Below are 19,396 nucleotides of genomic sequence, written 5' to 3' on the forward strand. Positions count from 1 at the left end.
CTGGCCAGAGACATGACAAACTCAAATCAGGATTGCAAACATTTCCTGTAATTCACTGAGTAAGCTATGTTTGTCACTGATCCCTGCAATTAGAGATGCAGTTGCTAAATTTCTGAAAACTCAGACTAGCATATCTGGGTGTGGCTGATTAATAAAGGAACAGTGTCTCAAATAATAGTCACAGAGTTGGAAGGAACTGCAGGAGATCATCTGAGTCAACCTCCTGCTAGCTTAACCCTCCAGGACAGATGGTTGTCTTTTATTTTCGTAAATATCTCCAGGGATTGAGACTCCACAACTTCCCTTAGTAACATAGTCGGGAGTTTTACTATCCTGGAAGTTAGTAAGATCCCTTCTCTGGTAAAAGTTGTTTACCCTTGTTCTGTTGTGTGTGGACCTGGAGAGCAACCTTTGAAGACAATTATTGTTATGTTACCTCTAGCTAGCGTATACAACTCCAGTTCCTTTGTCCTTTTCCCATAAGATCCCCTTTTCATTCACTTACATTTTTTAAATTATACTTGTTAAGCACTTACTGCATGCCAAGCACTGTACTAAGTGCTGGGGTAAATACAAGTCAATCCGGTTGGACACCGTCCTGTCCCACGTGGGGCTCACAGTCGAAGTAGGAGAGGGAGTAGGATTTAATCCCCATTTTACGGATGAGGTAACTGAGGAACAGAGAAGTGAAGTGATTTGCTCAAGGCCACACAGCAGACAAGAGGCAGAACTGCGACTAGAATCCAAGTCCTCTGGCTCCCAGGCCCAAGCTCTTTCCACTAGGCCACACTACTTCCCTAATGAGCCCCAGTTTCTTCACAGCCTTTATCTTAGTCTTAAGGCCACCTGAATAAGGTTTGACACACAGAATAGGACTCCTTTCCAACCTTTTTATGCAGTATTTTGTAAATACATCACAGCTCCATTCATTCAATCGTATTTATTGAGCATTTACTGTGTGCAAAGCACTGTACTAAGCGCTTGGTAAAAGCACTAAAAGCAGCACGTTGACTTTTTTAATGATGGTCCACCAGGTACTTCACTTGTGTTTCTTCATCTCGTATCTCATAGGTGTTTTGGGTTTAGATTTTAATCCCTAGCTTGTCCATTTGGGAGACAAGACAGAATGAAAATTTGGTCATTACTAGGATCATGTAGGGGAAGACACCTAGACACTATGTAATAAACCAAATGACGTTTTGGGTGTTCTAATTCTACAATTTTTTAAAGAATTGTTTTGTGCTTCACTTGGAGGAGTATAAGCTGAACTTAGTATCAGTGGCAGAGAAAAACCACCAGAGAGATCCTGGAACACAGCTGGCCCAACATCATTGAAGTAATTTTTCCTGAAACACAACTCCAGAGCCGAGCAGGTGTAAAGAAGCGATAATGACAGAATTCTCAGGCTGCTGCTTTTTGACAAACTGGATTCAGTCACCTGGTCTTGAAGGGTAGGTAGGGAAATATTTTAAAGACCCACAGAACTACAGGTTCAAGTAACGAAGCAAAAATGTTCATTGCTAAGAAACAACAGCAGAAAACCAACCCATATGGCCTGCAGGAATCAGTAATAGAGTGGCCCTTTGGGAAAGAACAGGCCAAACAGGCACTTTTGCTGCAAAACCGACTCTTTACAGATATACTGTATATAAATAGATGCTTGTGGCACACAGATTTTTTCAGTTCCACTTTGGATAGTGCATATGCATCTGTATAAAGATTATTTTTAAAGTAATTATAATTAGGGTTTTATAAAGTGAGGTAGTTTTATAAATACATATGTGTGTGTGTGCGTATATATATATACAGTATATCTATTTACATATACGTGGGGGGGGGTCACTCACCACAAAAGCAATCTGAGCCTAATTAAAAAAAGAGCAGTGCCACTTCTAGAGATCATATTCATTTTTTCCCGGTGTAAACAATTATAAAATTATTGCCATCGACTCTAAGGCACTTAATCAGCTTTCCCCCTCCTCCCTTACCTCATGGATCTCCAACTACAATCCAGTCTGCACCCTTTGGTCCTGTAATGCCAACCTTCTCACTGTACCTTGACCTCTAGTCTCGCTGCCAACCGCTTGCCCATATCTTCCTTCTGGCCCCGATCTCCCTCCCACAGATCACCAGTCTCCCCACCTTCAAAGCCCTTCTAAAATCACATTCTCTGTAAGAGGCCTTCCCTGTCTAAGCCCTCATTTCCCTTATTTGCCCTTCCTTCTTCATGACCTATGCACTTGGATCTGCAGCCCTTAAGCACTTTGATATTTACCTCACCCCAAGCCCCACAGCAATTAGGAACATATCCTTAATACTCTTCCATTTCCCCTAGCCATAATTTACTTTGATGTCTGTTTCTCCCTCTAAACTGTAAGCTCCTTGTGAGCAGGGATCATGTCTACCAACTCTATTGTATTGTACTCTGCCAAGCACTTTGTACAGTGCTCTGCACCCAGTAAGTGCTCAATAAATATGATTTTAATCATTCAGAAAGGCTGGTGGCCATGACACAGCCATTGAAGACATGGATAGTGTTGAAGAAGTCACCCTGAATTCACTTCTGGATCCCTTGCAGCCACTTTTTCAGCTCTGCTGTGTTATCAACCAAAGGGAGATGAAGCCAAAGGACTATGCCCATGGTCCTTTGGTTCATCATCAAACATGGGAGGTTGCTCCCCATGGAAAGGGCCTCCAGCCATAGCTCTAGACTGTAAACTCATTGTGGGCATTGTGTATCCTTATATTGTACTCTCCCGAGTGCTTAGTACAGTGCTTTGCATGCAGTAAGCACTCAATAAACAATGAATGAATGAATAGCAAAGTTTGGATACCAGAGATTTGCAGGCTTTTTGAGGAGTCCAGATGGTGCACAGAGCAAAGCCAGCCAGAGACCCTTAACCTCCTGCTGCATTTTTATCCCAGTCCTTGATTGCCAACGACCCCCAGCCAGACTCACTCCCTACCCCACTTAACCTCTCTCTGCTGGACCACATCTCTTGTGGGGAGAGTGAAGCATTAGTTATGAGGGGTGAGATGATGCCAGTTGGCACTGCCCTCCTTGGCCTGGAGACAGGTGTCATCCCCAGGACCATCATGAAATTATTTCTGGGCTATCCATTGGGGAGCATATGTTAATACAATTTCGTTATCCAGTCCAATAAACAATATCTGATTTTCGCACTTCATATTCATACAGCTAAAAGTCAAATCAAAGAAGTCCTCGCAGGATGAGGACCACCCTCACAATGACTAGAAATGAGTATATATCAGTTTAGGAAGTCCAAGCTAAACTGCCCTGACACTCCCTTTTTCTCTTCTCTACCACCGCCGACTTTTTGCTCACACCCTCCCTCATGCCTGGAAACCCCTCCCTTATCACATTCCAAGGACCACTGCTCTCTGAAGCCACGTTTCTTCTAGGAGGTCTTCCCCAATTAGTTTCTCATCTCCCCACCTTCTATCTTCCTCAGTTGCTGCTTCAGCACTTGCATACAACCTAAGTACTTAAATATACCCAGCTCCTCAGAGAAAATATGCACATACCTGTGCATGGTCTTCTATGACCATCCAAGCTGTGCAAAATGAAAAAGTGGCATTAATTAGCTATACAAAAATGTCAACATGGAACAACCAAGACCTGGGTCTGAAACTAACCAGGCACCATGTTTGGTTTCACTGATGTGCCGTGCTGAGCCACTCGTGGGGCTCTTCCTGCGATGCAGATTACGTTTGTAGCTTCCCTGAACCATAAAGAGCAGCAGAATAATAATAATAATAATAATCCTTTCTGTAATTTATTTTAGCTCCTGTCTCCCCAATAAATTGCAATCTCCTTGAGGGTAGAGATCATTTCTGTTACTTCTGTTGTACTCTCCCAAGTACTTAGTACAGTGCTGTGCACACTGTAATTGCTCAGTAAGTACTATTGATTGATTAAATGGAGAGGAAGCTAGTTTAAACCGCAAACATGGATATTCGGTTCTCAGTTCAAAGTGATTACCTTTTAGAAAAATAAACAAATGATTGCCCTTGTCAAATCCTACATCATATGGAGGCAGTGTTTTTTCCTCTGTAAATATACTGTCTCCTTATGATGTAGTATTTGACAAGGGCAATCATTTGTTTATTTTTCTAATCATTTGTTTATTTTTTTATTATTATTAACAATAATAATAATAATTGTGGTATTTGTTAAGTGCATACTACATGCCAGGCCCTGTAATAAGTGCTGAGGTGGGTACAAGTAAATTGGGTTAGACACAGTCGCTGTCCCACATGGGCTCACAGTCTCAATCCCCATTTTACAGATGAGAGAACAGCTGGGAAGTTGTTTTCTTCAAGTTACGCAGGCCATATTCTTGCTCTAAGAAGATCTTTGATGATTCTTCCGACTTTGTTTTGATAAATCTTTGGGATTTTTCTTCTGTGTGTATTTTTTAATACAGTTGCCAATAGTTTCCTCCTGTGTAATTCTTCGGAAATTTCTCCAAGGACTTTCCAAGATGAGCATTTAGCTGAACATTACTCATTGCAGTTTAAACTTTAACAGGGTTTTTGCACCCAGTTCGCATTTTGGAACTGGAACTCTTGAGTTGTAAGAATTTTAATCTTCACTTATCATTACTTCTGCATGTTTTCTTTGACACTTCACTCATTTAATGAGAAACTAGATCATAGACTCATTTTTGGTTAATGCTCCCCTTTTCCGTTTCTGATGCATTCCTTTCTCCACCCATTTACCATGCAAACTCCACTGCACTCACATCCAAAAATGATCCATGCTAAACTTTGTACAGTTGTCAGTACTTTTAAAATATATTTGCCAGCGCAGTCTCTATAAGGGAACAACAAGTATTATTACCCCATGAGGAGACGGACAAGATGAGGTGTGATTTAATCAAGGTGAGACTGACAGGGACAGAAATGGACTTAGAATTCAAGGCTCTCTGAGTTTCCAATTCTGTTTTGCTCTTCCAAGTGCTTAGTATAGAGTGTGTACACAGCAGGCACTACATTAATGCTATTGATTGATTCATTGATTGATGCCCCGGATCTGGCAGAAGGGGAAACAGGGATGTGGCGGTGAAGGTCTTGCATTCCTCTCCATTCATTCAATCATATTTATTGAGTGCTTACTGTGTTCAGGGCACTGTACTAAGCGCTCTCCACTTCCCACTTCTCGCAATTCACTGCCCCAACCTGGCTAGCGAGAGTTCAAGGAAGCTGAGGTATCACTGTGGACAGAGAATGTTTTGGTTTATTTTTATAACATACCCTCCCTACTGCTTAGTACATGCTCTGCACACAGTAAGCACTCAATAAATATGATTGACTGACTAAAAACTGAGTAGATTTCAGTTTCTTCTTATCCCCAGCCCAGGCTCTCTCCTTCTTTCCCTCTCCCAGCATAAGAGTAGATAAATAATCTCTAATGGTCTAAAAGAAACAATTTGTGAATTTGAAATAATATGATCTCCAATTTCCATTCCTAGAGGAATGGAGATGTTCTCTGGGTTTCCCAAGTTTATCCCACGAATAAGTGGTAAGCTGGAAAGCTAACTCTGATCTAGTAAAACTCCTTTTCAGATGAAAGGTGAATCTGGGTAAAAACTAATGTCTCGGGAGTGCTGATGCCTTGTGGAAATTTCTGAAAAACACTCTGCTTAGAAGCAATTATGTAGATTAGGCATGTGTTTTTGGTTGTTGTTGTGTTTGTTTTCTTTTCCTTTGTTTTACTTTTTATTATTTGGAATATTTATGTGAAATGAGATCTTTATTTCTCCAGAGTTCATCTACTGCTCGTTCTAAGTTCTTATGTATGTTATGTATCTTATGTATCTTCTGTAAGTTCTTATGTTCTCCTGGTGTTTCCATTCATCTGATATTCACCCCTTTGGGTCCTCCTATAAAGTACTATTCTCGAGCTTCTACCCCATGGTATGAATTACAGATGAAATGGAAAGTTCTTCTATGATCGTCCAAGCTGTGCAGAGTGCAAAAGTGACATTAATTAGCTATAACAAAAATGTCAACATGGAACAACCAAGACCTGGGTCTGATACTAACCAGGCACCATGTTTGGATTCACTGATGTGCCGTGCTGAGCTGCTCCTGTGGTTCTTCCTGCGATGCAGATTACCTTTGTAGCTTCCCTGAACCATAAAGAGCAGCAGAATAATGTCTTGAGTAAGGGTAGATTAAAAACTAAGCAAAATCTCTGGACTGCCTAAACATCTTGAATCTTGAGGAGAGGAGGTGGATGCTATGATGGACAGAGAAGTTGACTGATTAATAATCATTAATATTAATAATGTAGGAGAGCTTTGGTAGGCATAGTCCCAAATTCCCCTCCTTGCTTCAGAAAGAGTCCCCCAAAGAAATTTATTTGTAAAATGAGCTTGGATGGTAATGCATAAACTCACTTTTCTAACATTATCGGGTCTAGAAGCGGATGAGCAGAAGGCTCATCCTTAGCAGCCTTGAATGGCCTGCTGCCATGTTAATAACAGTATTGTACTGCTGACTTAATTTCAGTTCTGATCAACCATTACACACTGCTTACTTGTGCTGTACTTAATTAATTAGTTAATTAATGGCATTTATTAAGCGCTTACTATGTGCAAAGCACTGTTCTAAGCGCTGAATAATGGTATTTGTTAAGCACTTACTATGTGCAAAGCACTGTTCTAAGTGCTGGGGAGATACAAGGTGATCAGGTTGTCCCACGTGGGACTCACAGTCTTAATCCTCATTTTACAGAAGAGGGAACTGAGGCACAGAGAAGTTAAGTGACTTGCCCAAAGTCACACAGCTGACAATTGGCGGAGCTGGGATTTGAACCCATTACCTCTGACTCCAAAGCCCGTGCTCTTTCCACTGAGCTACGCTGCCCGTTACTTCTGCCTAGTCAGTCTTCTTCTGTCTCGAATTATGTTTTTTGGTTTTCATTCCTAAGAGCAATACCCAGCTCTAGTCATAACTGAAGTTCACCTGTTTTTATGCATTCATTCATTCAATCCTATTTCTTGAGCACTTACTGTGTGCAGAGCACTGTACTAAACACTTGGGAAGTACAAGTTGGCAACATATAGAGATGGTCCCTACCCAACAGTGGGCTCACAGTCTAGAAGGGGGAGACAGAGAACAAAACAAAACATATTAACAAAATAAAATAAGTAAAGTAAATAAGTACAAGTAAAAGTAAAAACCATTTTCCAGATGAGGTACTGAGGCCCAGAGAAGTTATTAAGAGAATATAGAAAATACCTACTTACTGATTGCTCGGGTGCGTAAATTTATACTGGGCAAGTCCAAAAGAACGATGGTTTCACTAATTTTATTGTCGTTAACATCAGAGAACTTCTGTGGGAGATGGTGGGCTAGCAGTCACTTTGCGTGGGCTGGTGATTTTTTGGAACTTTCCCAACAGTGGGAGATATAATCAATTCTCCAGTTTAATCTGTTTTCTTGGAATTTATTCCTGTGTTCCATAGTTTTCTTAATCCTGCCCAACTAAGAATCATCTGCCAATTTTATAAGGATGTTCTTGATTTCTCTGATTAGGTTATTAATAAAATATTGAATGGACACCTTTCATGCATCTTCATGAGTTAACACCAAGATATTGGTATTTAACCCTGGAGTGCTGTTCTCTAGCCAGCTGTGCATCAGCTGTTCCTGTATCCTTCTGTGGTATTTACCGAGTGCTTACCGTGGATAGAGCACCGTAATAATAATGATGGCATTTGGTAAGCACTTACTATGTGTTAAGCACTGTTCTTAGTGCTGGGGGGGGATACAAAGTAATCAGGTTGTCCCACATGGGGCTCACAGTCTTAATCTTAGTCCCCATTTTACAGATGATGTAACTGAGGCTCAGAGAAGTGAAATGACTTGCCCACGGTCACACAGCAGACATGTGGCAGAAACAGGATTAGGAGCCATGACCTCTGACTTCCGAACCCGTGGTCTTTCCACTGAGCCACGCTGCTTCTCCGTAATAAATACTAAGTACTTGGGAGAGTATCAATCAATCAATCAATCAATATTTATTGAGCGCTTACTGTGTGCAGAGCATTGTACCAAGCGCTTGGGAAGTACAAGTTGGCAACATACAGAGACAGTCCCTACCCAACAGTGGGCTCACAGTCTAGAAGGGGGAGACAGAGAACAAAACTAAAACTAAACTAAGCGCTTGGGAAGTACAAGTTGGCAACATATAGAGACAGTCCCTACCCAACAGTGGGCTCACAGTCTAAAAGGGGGAGACAGAGAACAAAACCAAACATACTAACAAAATAAAATTAATAGAATAAATATGTACAAGTAAAATAAATAAAAATAGAGTAATAAATATGTACAAACATATATACATATATACAGGTGCTGTGGGGAAGGGAAGGAGGTAAAATGAGGGGAATGGAGAGGGGGATGAGGGGGAGAGGAAGGAAGGGGCTCAGTCTGGGAAGGCCTCCTGGAGGAGGTGAGCTCTCAGTAGGGCCTTGAAGGGGAGGAACAGTACAGTGCAATAGAGTAGGTCGACACCATCCCTGCCCACGAAGATGACTTACTGCTCTCAGAGGTTGGAAATCAATCTTGCCTGCTCCTATTTATGAAAATTCTACAAAGTTGCTTAGGCAGTATAGTCTCATGCTCAGAGAACAGAACTAACTAGATATTTCTGTCCCCACCACTGACTTAAAGGGTATCCTGACCCTCTTCGTCTCTCAGAAAGGCTTGGAGTAGTGATGTTTTTTCAACCAGCTCCTCAGACAAGAGCAGGGGTGATTGAAAACTCCTTGGAGTGGTTGGACAGAATGACTATTTTATAGGGATAAAGTTTATCATTAAATTTATATTTATTTATTCCTTTGGTACACTTTGCTTAGTATTTTCAGAGCACATGTACAAACCAAGATATTGAAATTGTCGCACCTCCTCATTTATTTTTATTTCAGAGAGGGACATGCAGACAAAGAAAACATTGACACTAGAAAGTTGTGATCCTTTAGTACTGAAATTTTAAATCTTTCCCTTTAAAAAGAATGAGATGGTGGCTTGTTTCTCATGAAGGGAAAACTTCAATAAAAAGATAGTTTAGCATTTAATTTCTAGGTTGAAGCTGACATAATGCAGTTTCTGAGTTTATCATTCATTAAGTATTTCTTCACTATTTTTGTAAATTTTATAAGTGAACACCATAAATAAAAATTTGAAACTTTTCCAGGTAGATAATAGTACTATTTCACTGAAAAAACACGAATTTATAAATCAGCCCGATGACTCAATAAAGAAACATGCAGTCTTGGTCTGGGTAAAAGACACCCGATTCCCTAGGCTATGCAATCCTGTACATAGGTTTAGAGGAAAATTGTGTTCCATTCTAGTATTTACTTTGTGTGGGCAAAATTCTGTCACTGATTATGTTTCAAATATTGTTCAAATATGCCACAAAAGGACATCAGATTCTCTGACAATTTCCTCTCTTCTAAAGGAAATGAATCATTACTACTTTTATCTGCTGAAATTTTTCTGTTGGGCATTCTTTTAGAAGTTTTTCCTTGTGGAGTGTTCTGAGTACAGGACTCATAGGAAGTAACTTCTCACTTCTGAAGTTCAGTCAAACCCTTTTCTCTCTCCCATCCTGTCCACCACTCCATAGATTATACAGATCAATGGTATTTTCAAAGCATTTCAGCTATCAGTTCAAGCCAAATTTCCTTAAAATCCCTCCTGCTAAAAGATTTCCTTCTTCCCCAAACTATAATGTGTGGGCTCCAGATGGCTTTAAATTCCCATTATATAGTGTTTTGCAAATTGTTTTAAATCAGCATATTCCACATTGATCTAATCTGTGTTGCCTGAAAGCTGCTTTCTCAGTAGTACAAAATCTGGCTGATGTCCACTAACCAGGATTTTCTTTGCTACCAAGAAGGACCACAAAATTTTGCTTCCACTGTTAATGGCTCCTGATTAAGTAAAGGAAGATGGTGGAGATGATAAAGAAAAGTGTTTGCTACACCTGATTTTTTAAAAACAGCTTTTCACCAAAAGAGGTGCAAAACCTCTACCAATCCTTCATTCACTTAGAACATAGTACTACTTTGGGTCGTAGCTGTTAAATTTATTGAATGTTTATAATTAAAAAAATGTTCTCATTACCTGGTAGAGCAGATCACTAAGTTTTATTTTCTAACTGTTCAGAAAACTATCTTGACCAGAAGCTGAGAACATCTCGTCGAAGATGTCAGCAGCCCAAAATGCTGAATAGCCCTGAGGACAACATGTACTATAACCAGTTAAATGTGAGTTCAAAGTGGCCATAAAGCTGTTTTACTGGCTTTGTTTCCAGTTAATAATTCTGTTATTAATACCTGTTCCAACCCCTCCAGCCCCACCCCCACGTTCCTCGGCTTTCGCCTTGAACATGTGCTTGTGCTCTTTATCTGTTGCTTTCATGTCAGGATGTCTGCCTTCACGGTGAATAATTGATGTGGTTTATCAAAGACGAGCAAGATGCATGCTTCATCAGGCTCACTTGAACGCTTTGATCAAAAAAATTATGCTGTGACTTCTGATATTATCAGCATCTGCTTGCATTCAACACAAAATCACTTTGAATTAAAAATTAACGACTTGCTGCTCTGCTTTGACTGTGTGTTCTTGGCCCTCTCCACAGGGAACTTTAGAATATCAAGGGAGTAAGAGGAAGCCAAGGAAACTTGGGTAAATATCCGTCTTCTTAGTTCTAAGAAACTGTAAACAGGAGTCCTTTGTGAAATTACGAAAAAGGCAAAACTTTCTAGAGAGGTTTCTAGAAGTCGGTAATTAACATAGCTCTGCATTATTGACACGGAGCAATTTTTGTGTAGTAGCAACTATGCAGCCTGATTCTCCTGTTTTCTGCAAAAATTGAAAACTGTTTTCATTCATTCAGTCGTATTTATTGAGCGCTTACTGTGTGCAGAGCACTGTACTAAGTGCTTGGGAAGTACAAGTTTTTCCTGGGTAACATCCTATTGCATTCTTTTACACATCTACTCCATAGCTATTATCACTTTCTGTTAATACTCTTGCATTATGCTCTCCCAAGTGCTTAGTACAGGGCACTGCACACAGGATGCGCTTAATAAATACCGTTGTGATTGACGGTGATGTTAGTTTGAAAGCAGGATTAAGTTGAGTAAAAACCTTTACCCGCAAACTAGAAATGGCCTGTCTATCACTCAAGGGTGCAACCTTCCTCTCCCTGACCAAGCCACATCTGTCAGCCTTCAACTGGAGATGTCACCCCCAGGGTCAACGGGCACTTTGGGCTTTGTGGCCCATTTTACCTGTGCTAGCAGAGGAGCTAATTAGTGCTAGGCGATGGCAGTTTTGGGTGTGAGAGATGAGGAAGAAGGGTGACTCGCATCCACAGGGAACCCAACAGACAATTTGTTTGCCATAAAGCAACAGAAACCAAATGGTAGCATCTTTCAGCCACTACTGAGTTGGGTCCATTATAAATGTGTGACTGGGAGGTGAAAGGCTCTACAGTCAGCCATCAATCTCCTAAACCATCAGCTTTCCCTACGAAGTGATTTAGAGAGAGATTGATTTATAAACTGGGGAAGAGATGAAGAAACCATTTGGACTTGCTAAACCCTAACAGTGTGATTCTCCGTGTGATTTCCTCATTGATAGTCTATCCTATTTAAAGATAAACCGTTTTAGCCATCCTAGGGATAGTGATGACAGTACTTTTTTCCAATGACGATGCTTTCCTTTCCTCTTTGTAGCCAAATCAAAATGCTTGATGGGGAAGATGAGTATTATAAATCACTGTCAGCTGTGGAATCTATCCCTGAAGAAGACAGCTCACTCCCCCAAAACCCTTCGGTCTCATCTTTTGCTCAGATCTGAATTTTGCTTCTTGCCCCTTGGTTTAATGCAGGTAAGAACAATCCCTGAAGCGCTTATTGAGTCTGATAGTCATTTAATAAATGCATGTAATATGAGATCAAAAGTGACTTCCCCTAGCTAGTTGAACACTCTTAAATATAGCAAAAGAGACACAAGTTACTTCCAAAACCAGCTATTTTAATTTGGCAATTTGGAGTTCCAGAACATAAATATTTTCACTGTTATCCCAGACTCTAAAGTGTTAAGAAGAGTTTCAGCATGCCCTACTTTATTTGAACATAAAATCCTAAAACCTCTTTTTGCTTTCAAAACCACACACAAAAAATCCACTCTGAAAAATTGTGTGGGAACTCTTAAAAGGCTGAATCTCTCTGAATTTACTCCTTTTGAAGAGTACTTTTCCTTCCCCGGAGTTATTTAACAATGTTAAGAATGTTTCTCTGTTAGTAAAAATGCCTGAAGCTTATAATTTGAAATCAGGGAAGTAACAGTTTAAAACTGCAATTAATCATTTACTAGTGGTGTGCTGGAGTGTAGGTATGAATACCCACTGAAATTGGGATGGGTGGAGTATTATAAAGTATTTATTATCCTGAGTATGGGAAGAATCCAGAGAGGTGAGAACCTGAAGTTAATGACTAACATTGTCATGAACAGTAAGCAGTAAATAATTTCAGACCACTGAACTGTAGCAGATACCTGTTTCAAAGTTCATCATACATCTTCAACACAAGAAGTTTAGAGCTGCTTTTCTTTTGTCCTTAGCCTAAAGTCTACCTGGGACCCGGGCGTCAAGAGAGCTGTGTTCTGTTGCCCAACTCCTCCACTGGCCTGTTGTGACCTTGGGCAAGTCACGTAACCTTTCTAGGCCTCAGTGTCCTCATCTGTAAAGTGGGGATAAGGTACTTGTTTTCCCTACCTCTTAGGATGTAAGCCCTGCGTAGAACTGGGTCTGTGGGCGATCTCATTATGTTGGATGTGCCCCAGTGCTTAACACAATACTTGCCACATAGTAAGTGTTTAATAAATACCATAATTATTCTGGGGGTGTCCTCCAACCAAGAAGTCTGATTTTCAATTCACATTTAGAGCCTTTAGACAAGTTTCCAATGTTTTTTTAATCAATATTCAGAAACCACGGATTTGATGATTGAGAAAATGAGCATGTTGTATGTCCCTTCTGATCATCTCAATGAGTATCATCACTCACGATAAGAATTTGTATTGTCTAGGAAAATTCCTCATTATTTTCTCAGAATCCAAACTGTTTCACATGTAAAAAATCATTTTTATGGATTATAGTTTAATTTTCAAAAATGTTTTTACTACAAAAACACCAGACCATCCCTCCTATCACATTATTCCTGTGCCCAGTTAGTTGCAGGTTAGCTATCTAATATATTTTCAGCACATAGTGTGGCACATTTCCAGAAAAGGACTGAATGAATTGATTGTATTTCTTGCTGAATTCTCTCAATTCTGGAAGTCTTGATTGTTCCATTGACAAAATATAACCTCCAACAAATGTTGTTAAACCCTGAAGTTTAAAAAGTTACTTTTAGTCCTTTCTTTGTGCTTTTACCAGGAAATATAATAAACTTTCAAAGCAAATGCAAATGAACTTCTCACCTAGTTGAGGGCACTGCATGAAGTGGGTGCTCAGTAAGTACTTCTGCTATTACTAACTTCAGAAATTGATTGGAATCTGCTTATATTTGACATTGTATGTGTAGTTGTTAGAAACTATCACTGAACAATTAATCTAATTATAAGGAGGCAAAATTCTAGAAGTATCGCATTTGTTTCCTGCACACAGAGCTGTACACCTAATATAAATATATGTATATATACACATAAATATTAGTGGTGTTTGTTAAGGGCTTACTATGTGCCAGGCACTGTACTAAGCGCTGGATTAGTATATATTAATTGGATTGAGCGCTGGATTGGACACAGTCCCTGTCCCACATGGGGCTCACAGTCTTAATCCCCATTTTACAGAAGTAACTGAAGCATAGAGAAGTTAAGCAACCTGTCCAAAGTCACACAAAAGACAAGTGGCAGAGCTGGAACTAGAACCCAGGTCCTCTGATTCCTAGGCCCATGCTCTTTCCACTAGGCCATGCAGCTTCTTATTTTTGCACATAAGACTGAAAAATGGGGAACAAAATTCATCAGCCCTTTAACAATTTTAGCAGCCCACCCTCCCCACCCCAGCACATCTTTAGAAAGTAAAAATTTTTTTACCAAGTTCTTAACAACATGCCAACTGCAGGTGGTTACCAGCTACCATTACAAAACTACCAATCAATGCTATTTATTGAACACTTACTGTATGAAGAGCACTGTACTAAACTCTTGAGAGAAAACATTACTGCAGAGGTGGTAGACACATTCTCTGCCCACGAGTTTTCAGCCTAGAGGGGGAGGCAGATATTAAAATAAATTATGGAAACACATAAGTGCCGTGGGGCTAAGGATGGGGTTAATATCAAGTAATTAGAGGTTCCAGATCCAAGTGCAGAGATGACACAGAAATGAGAAGGAGTAAGGAAATGAGGGCTTAGCCAGGAAAGGCCTTTAGGAGGAGGTGTGTTTCTCATAAGGTTTTGAAGGTGTAGAGAATGGTGGTCTGTTTTATACAAAGGAGGACAAAGTTTTGGTCAGACAAAGGATGCGGACAAGGGGTGGCAGTGAAATAGATGAGATCGAGGTACAATGAGTGGGTTGGCATTAGGGGAATGTATGTGGGCTGGGTTTTGTAGGAAAGCAGTGAGGAAGGCAGGAGGGAGTGAACTGATTGAGGGGTATAAAACAGATGGTGAGGAGCCTGTTTGACGTTGAGGTGGCTGGGCAAACAGTAGACTGAACTTTTTTTTTTGGAAAAATGTTTCAGGCAACAGAGTGAAGTGTAGACTGGAGTGGGGAGAGACAGGAATCAGGGAGGTCAGCAAGGAGGCTGATGCAGTAGTCAAGACAGGTATGATAAGTCCTTGCATCAGCAGGGTAGCAGTTTGGATGTAAAGGAAGGGGTGGATTTTAGTGATCTGGGACGATAGAACTGACAGGATTTGGTAATAGATATATGTGAATTGAATGACAGAGATGAGTCGAGGATAAGAAATGGTTACCAGCCCAGGGCATGTGGGCAAGTGACTAGCTATGAGTTATCAATCAATCAATCAATCAATCGTATTTATTGAGCGCATACTATGTGCAGAGCACTGTACTAAGCGCTTGGGAAGTACAAATTGGCAACATATAGAGACAGTCCCTACCCAACAGTGGGCTTACAGTCTAGAAGTCCTGTAAGGTTTCTCATCTCTGGTCTTCAACAGCTCAGGGACCCTTACAAACAAAACTGAGAAGCAGCGTGGCTCAGTAGAAAAGAGTCCGGGCTTTGGAGTCAGAGGTCATGGGTTCAAATCCCGGCTCTGCCAATTGTCAGCTGTGTGACCTTAGGCAAGTCGCTTAACTTCTCTGGGCCTCAGTTACCTCATCTGTAAAACAGGGATTAAGACTGTGAGCCCCCCATGGGACAACCTGATCACCTTGTAACCTCCCCAGCGCTTAGAACAATGCTTTGCACATAGTAAGCGCTTAATAAATGCTATTAAAAAAACTGGTTTCAGGTGAGGACTGGCATTTTAAATATACTTTAGAACCATAAATAATATGAATCTGAAGCCTGGGGAGTGAAAAACAAAGCATACTTCGCAAGCGAAAAAAAAAAAAAAAGGATTTTTCAGTTTCGTATATTTAGATCCTTTCCTCCTCCCAGCCCCCACTACACATGAAAAGCTACTTTATTGCAAGCTTTCAAGGATGTTGTGCAAACCTCGGCGTACAAAACCACTTTTACATTTCCTCTCCATTAAATGGGCTTTTGGAAAGCTCTGTAAACAAACAGGAAAATCAATGGGTAGAGATGGAAGAAAAGCATTTTCCATGGAACGTTCGTTCTTTAGAGAAAGCATTTTGCAATATTTTGGTTGAATTTAATCAAATTTGGGGCATTTTCATTCCAGAATTTCTCTCAAAAAATTTTCATCCTCGTTCTTCAAAGGCAACTCTCCTAATACAGTGGATTAGGAAACACTTGATAGTCACAACAACCGAATTCCTCGTTGGAGCGCCCAGATGGAATTCACAGTCCAGGCATAACCTAGTTAAAAAAGCTGTGTTCTCGGAAAATGTTGTTGAACTAAACAAATTTCCACAATTGACATCTCCAAAGACTCACTGAACCAAGTGGGTGTTCTTTTCACTGAGAAGCAGATCACAAATATGAACTACAAATTCAGGGAAATTTAGTCTTAATACTACATATAAGCCGGTGGTCTAGAGGGCAGGGATCGCATCTACACTGCTGTTGTACTGCACTTTCCCAAGTGCTTAGTACAGTACTCTGTACATAATAAGCACTCAATAAATACCACTGTCTGATTGGGAGTACACCCGGAAATCAGGGCACCTGGGTTCTGCCACTCGTTTGCTGGGTAACCTTGGACAAGTCAACTTGTCTGTCTCTGCCTCTAAACTGTAAGCTCCTTGAGGGCAGGGAAAGTGTCTGTTATATTGTTATATTGAATTCATTCATTCATTCATTCAATTGTATTTATTGAGCGCTTACTGTGTGCAGAGCACTGTACTAAGCGCTTGGGAAGTACAAGTCAGCAACATATAGAGACGGTCCCTACCCAACAATGGGCTCACAGTCTAGAAGGGGGAGACAGACAACAAAACAAAACATGTGGACAGGTGTCATCACAATAAATAGAAATAAAGCTAGATGCACAGCATTAACAAAATAGAGTAGTAAATATGTACATGTACAATTTATTGAGCACTTACTGTGGGCAGAGCACCATACTATGCATTCATTCATATTGACTGAGCACCTACTGTGTGCAGAGCACTGTACGAAGCGCTTGAGAAGTACAAGTTGGTAACATATAGAGACAGTCCCGATGCTTGGGAGACTACACTATAACAATAAACCGACACATTCCTGCACTTAAAATAGTGCTCTGCATTCATTCATTCATTCAATCGTATCTACTGAGCGCTTACTGCGTGCAGAGCACTGTACTAAGCACTTGGGAAGTACAAGTCGGAAACATATAGAGACGGTCCCTCCCCGACAATGGGCTCACAGTCTAGAAGGGGGAGACAGGCAACAAAACAAAACATGTGGACAGGTGAAAACACATAGTACGCACATAGTAAGCCCTCATTAAATCCAACTGACTGAAAACTTCTGTTCCTCAGTTTCTTCATCTGTAAAATGGGGAATACAGGTTTTCTCTGCCCCTTAACAATAATAATTGTGGTACTTGTTAAGTGGTATGTGCCAGGCACTGTACTAAGCGCTGGGGTGGTTACAAGCAAATCGGGTTAGACCCAGTCCCTGTCCCATGTAGCGCTTGCAGTCTCCCTCCCCATTTTACAGATGAGGTAACTGAGGCACAGAGAAGTTAAGTGACCTGCCCAAGGTCACACAGCAGACAAGTGGCGGAGCTGGAATTAGAACCCATGACCCCGACTCTCGGGCCCGTGCTCTACTACACCATGCTGCTTCCTTTAAAATTGTGAGCCCTTAAGTGACAAGGACTGCGTGTGAGCTGTCAATCAATCAATCAATCGTATTTATTGAGTGCTTACTGTGTGCAGAGCACTGTACAGTTGTCCTGTATCTACCCCAGTGCTTAGCACATTGCTTGGCCCACAGTAAGCATTCAACAAATACTAGCAGTAGTAGTGACATGAATAAAAATCACACGCATTTGTTAAGCGCTTAGTATGTGCCACTGTACCAAGAGCCAAGGCTGATACAAGCTAATTAGGTCGGGCACAGCCCCTGTCCCACATAAGGCTCACAGTCTTTATCCCCCTTTTACAGATGAGGTAACTGAGGCACAGAGAAGTGAGGTGACTTGCCCACGGTCACACAGCAGACAAGTAGCGGAGCCGGGATTACAACCCAGATCCTCTGACCCCCCGCCAGGCCTGTGAGTTATCTTAGCAAACGGAAGGTAAAACTTGGAGTTTAACTGTAGACCAGTTAAGACTTAAGCCATGTGTTCTTGGGGGTGTTTTCCCCTTTTCTTTTAGTGCTAGTTAGATTATCCCTTGTTTCCTATCTTCCTTGGTTCTGAAAGATAGGAGATCATTTTCAATTGAACAAGCCGAGAGCTACGACATTCCAGGGACTAGAAAGCTTTATCTTAATAAACTGACAAGAAAGTTATGTGAAATATCTTAAAGTGATTTCCGTCTTCCAGACCATCCTGTCAATTTCCTCTTGGTCTCATTCCTGTCCAAGTATTCTGCCTGAACATTCAGCTTATTTTAGCATTTCTCAGGTAACCGTACCTGGAGCCCCTTGCTATTTCTTTACAGTTTAAAACCAGTTACATTTTATTGCTGAGTTTTAGCTCCCAGGACCAATTTTACAGAAGACCCACCCTCTCGGATTGTGTCATTTTTCTACCCATGGTAGTGGTGAAAGTGATTTGTACATGTAACAGGTTGATGGGAACAATGCCCTAGGCAGCAAATGATGTCTGCAAGCTCTCAGTGGCATGGGCTGTCATTTACCAGTTTCTAAATTTTATTCACCTCGAAAAACATATAAAAAATATTTACCATCTCTTTACAAATGGAAGCTTTAAACAGAGCAGCGTCTCAAACAAGACAGTCTCTCTTCCTCCTCTTTAAGCATAAAAATAAATCCCTGATATTTTAGAATAAGGCATATTTCAGATGATCAGGTGAAGCAAGGGAAGCAGCATCATTTAGTGGATAGAGCACGGGTTTGGGAGTCAGAAGGACTTGAGTTCTAATCCTGGCCCTGCCACGAGTCTGCTGTGTGACCCTGGGCAAGTCATTTTACTTCGCTATGCCTGTTACCTCATTAAGACTGTGAGCCCGATGTGAGACAGGGACTGTGTCCAACCCAATTACCTTAGTAGGGGGCCTGGCATATAGTAAGTGCTTAACAACTACCATAATTATTATCATTATTATTATCAAAATGTTGATCAAAGACAACAGCAGAGACTCAAGTTTTTACTGTGCAGAAGAAGGCAAAGGTAAACCACTTCTGTATCTTTACCAAGAAAACTCTGAAATGACTTTATGACAGAAGGTGGGAAGTTCCTAAGAGGGTGTGTCCGTGGAGTCACTCTGGGTCGGAACTGACTCGACAGAGTTTGAAGACGAATATTGCCATATCCATGTTGCCATAGGGAAGCAGTGTGGCTCAGTGAAAAGAGCCTGGTCTTTGGAGTCAGAGGTCATGGGTTCGAATCCCGACTCCGCCACATGTCAGCTGTGTGATCTTGGGCAAGTCACTTAACTTCTCTGGGCCTCAGTTACCTCATCTGTAAAATGGGGATTAAGACTGTGAGCCCCACGTGGGACAACCTGATCACCCTGTATCCTCCCCAGCGCTTAGAACAGTGCTTTGCACATAGTAAGCGCTTAA

General features: G+C 41.0%; 1 protein-coding gene across 1 annotated transcript in view; it reads left to right on the plus strand.

Annotated features, from left to right (window-relative positions):
- The window catches only part of MYO3B (myosin IIIB), a 304,584-nt gene that overhangs the window by 261,779 nt on the left and 23,409 nt on the right, over nucleotides 1–19,396 (plus strand). Inside the window, exons 31-33 of the mRNA XM_038751211.1 lie at nucleotides 10,207–10,307; nucleotides 10,682–10,728; nucleotides 11,784–11,938. Of these exons, the coding sequence (XP_038607139.1) occupies nucleotides 10,207–10,307; nucleotides 10,682–10,728; nucleotides 11,784–11,907 (272 nt within the window). The 3' untranslated portion in view covers nucleotides 11,908–11,938. The remainder of the gene's footprint in view (nucleotides 1–10,206; nucleotides 10,308–10,681; nucleotides 10,729–11,783; nucleotides 11,939–19,396) is intronic.

Source organism: Tachyglossus aculeatus, chromosome 9 (assembly GCF_015852505.1).
Source record: "Tachyglossus aculeatus isolate mTacAcu1 chromosome 9, mTacAcu1.pri, whole genome shotgun sequence".
Lineage (NCBI taxonomy): Eukaryota > Metazoa > Chordata > Mammalia > Monotremata > Tachyglossidae > Tachyglossus > Tachyglossus aculeatus.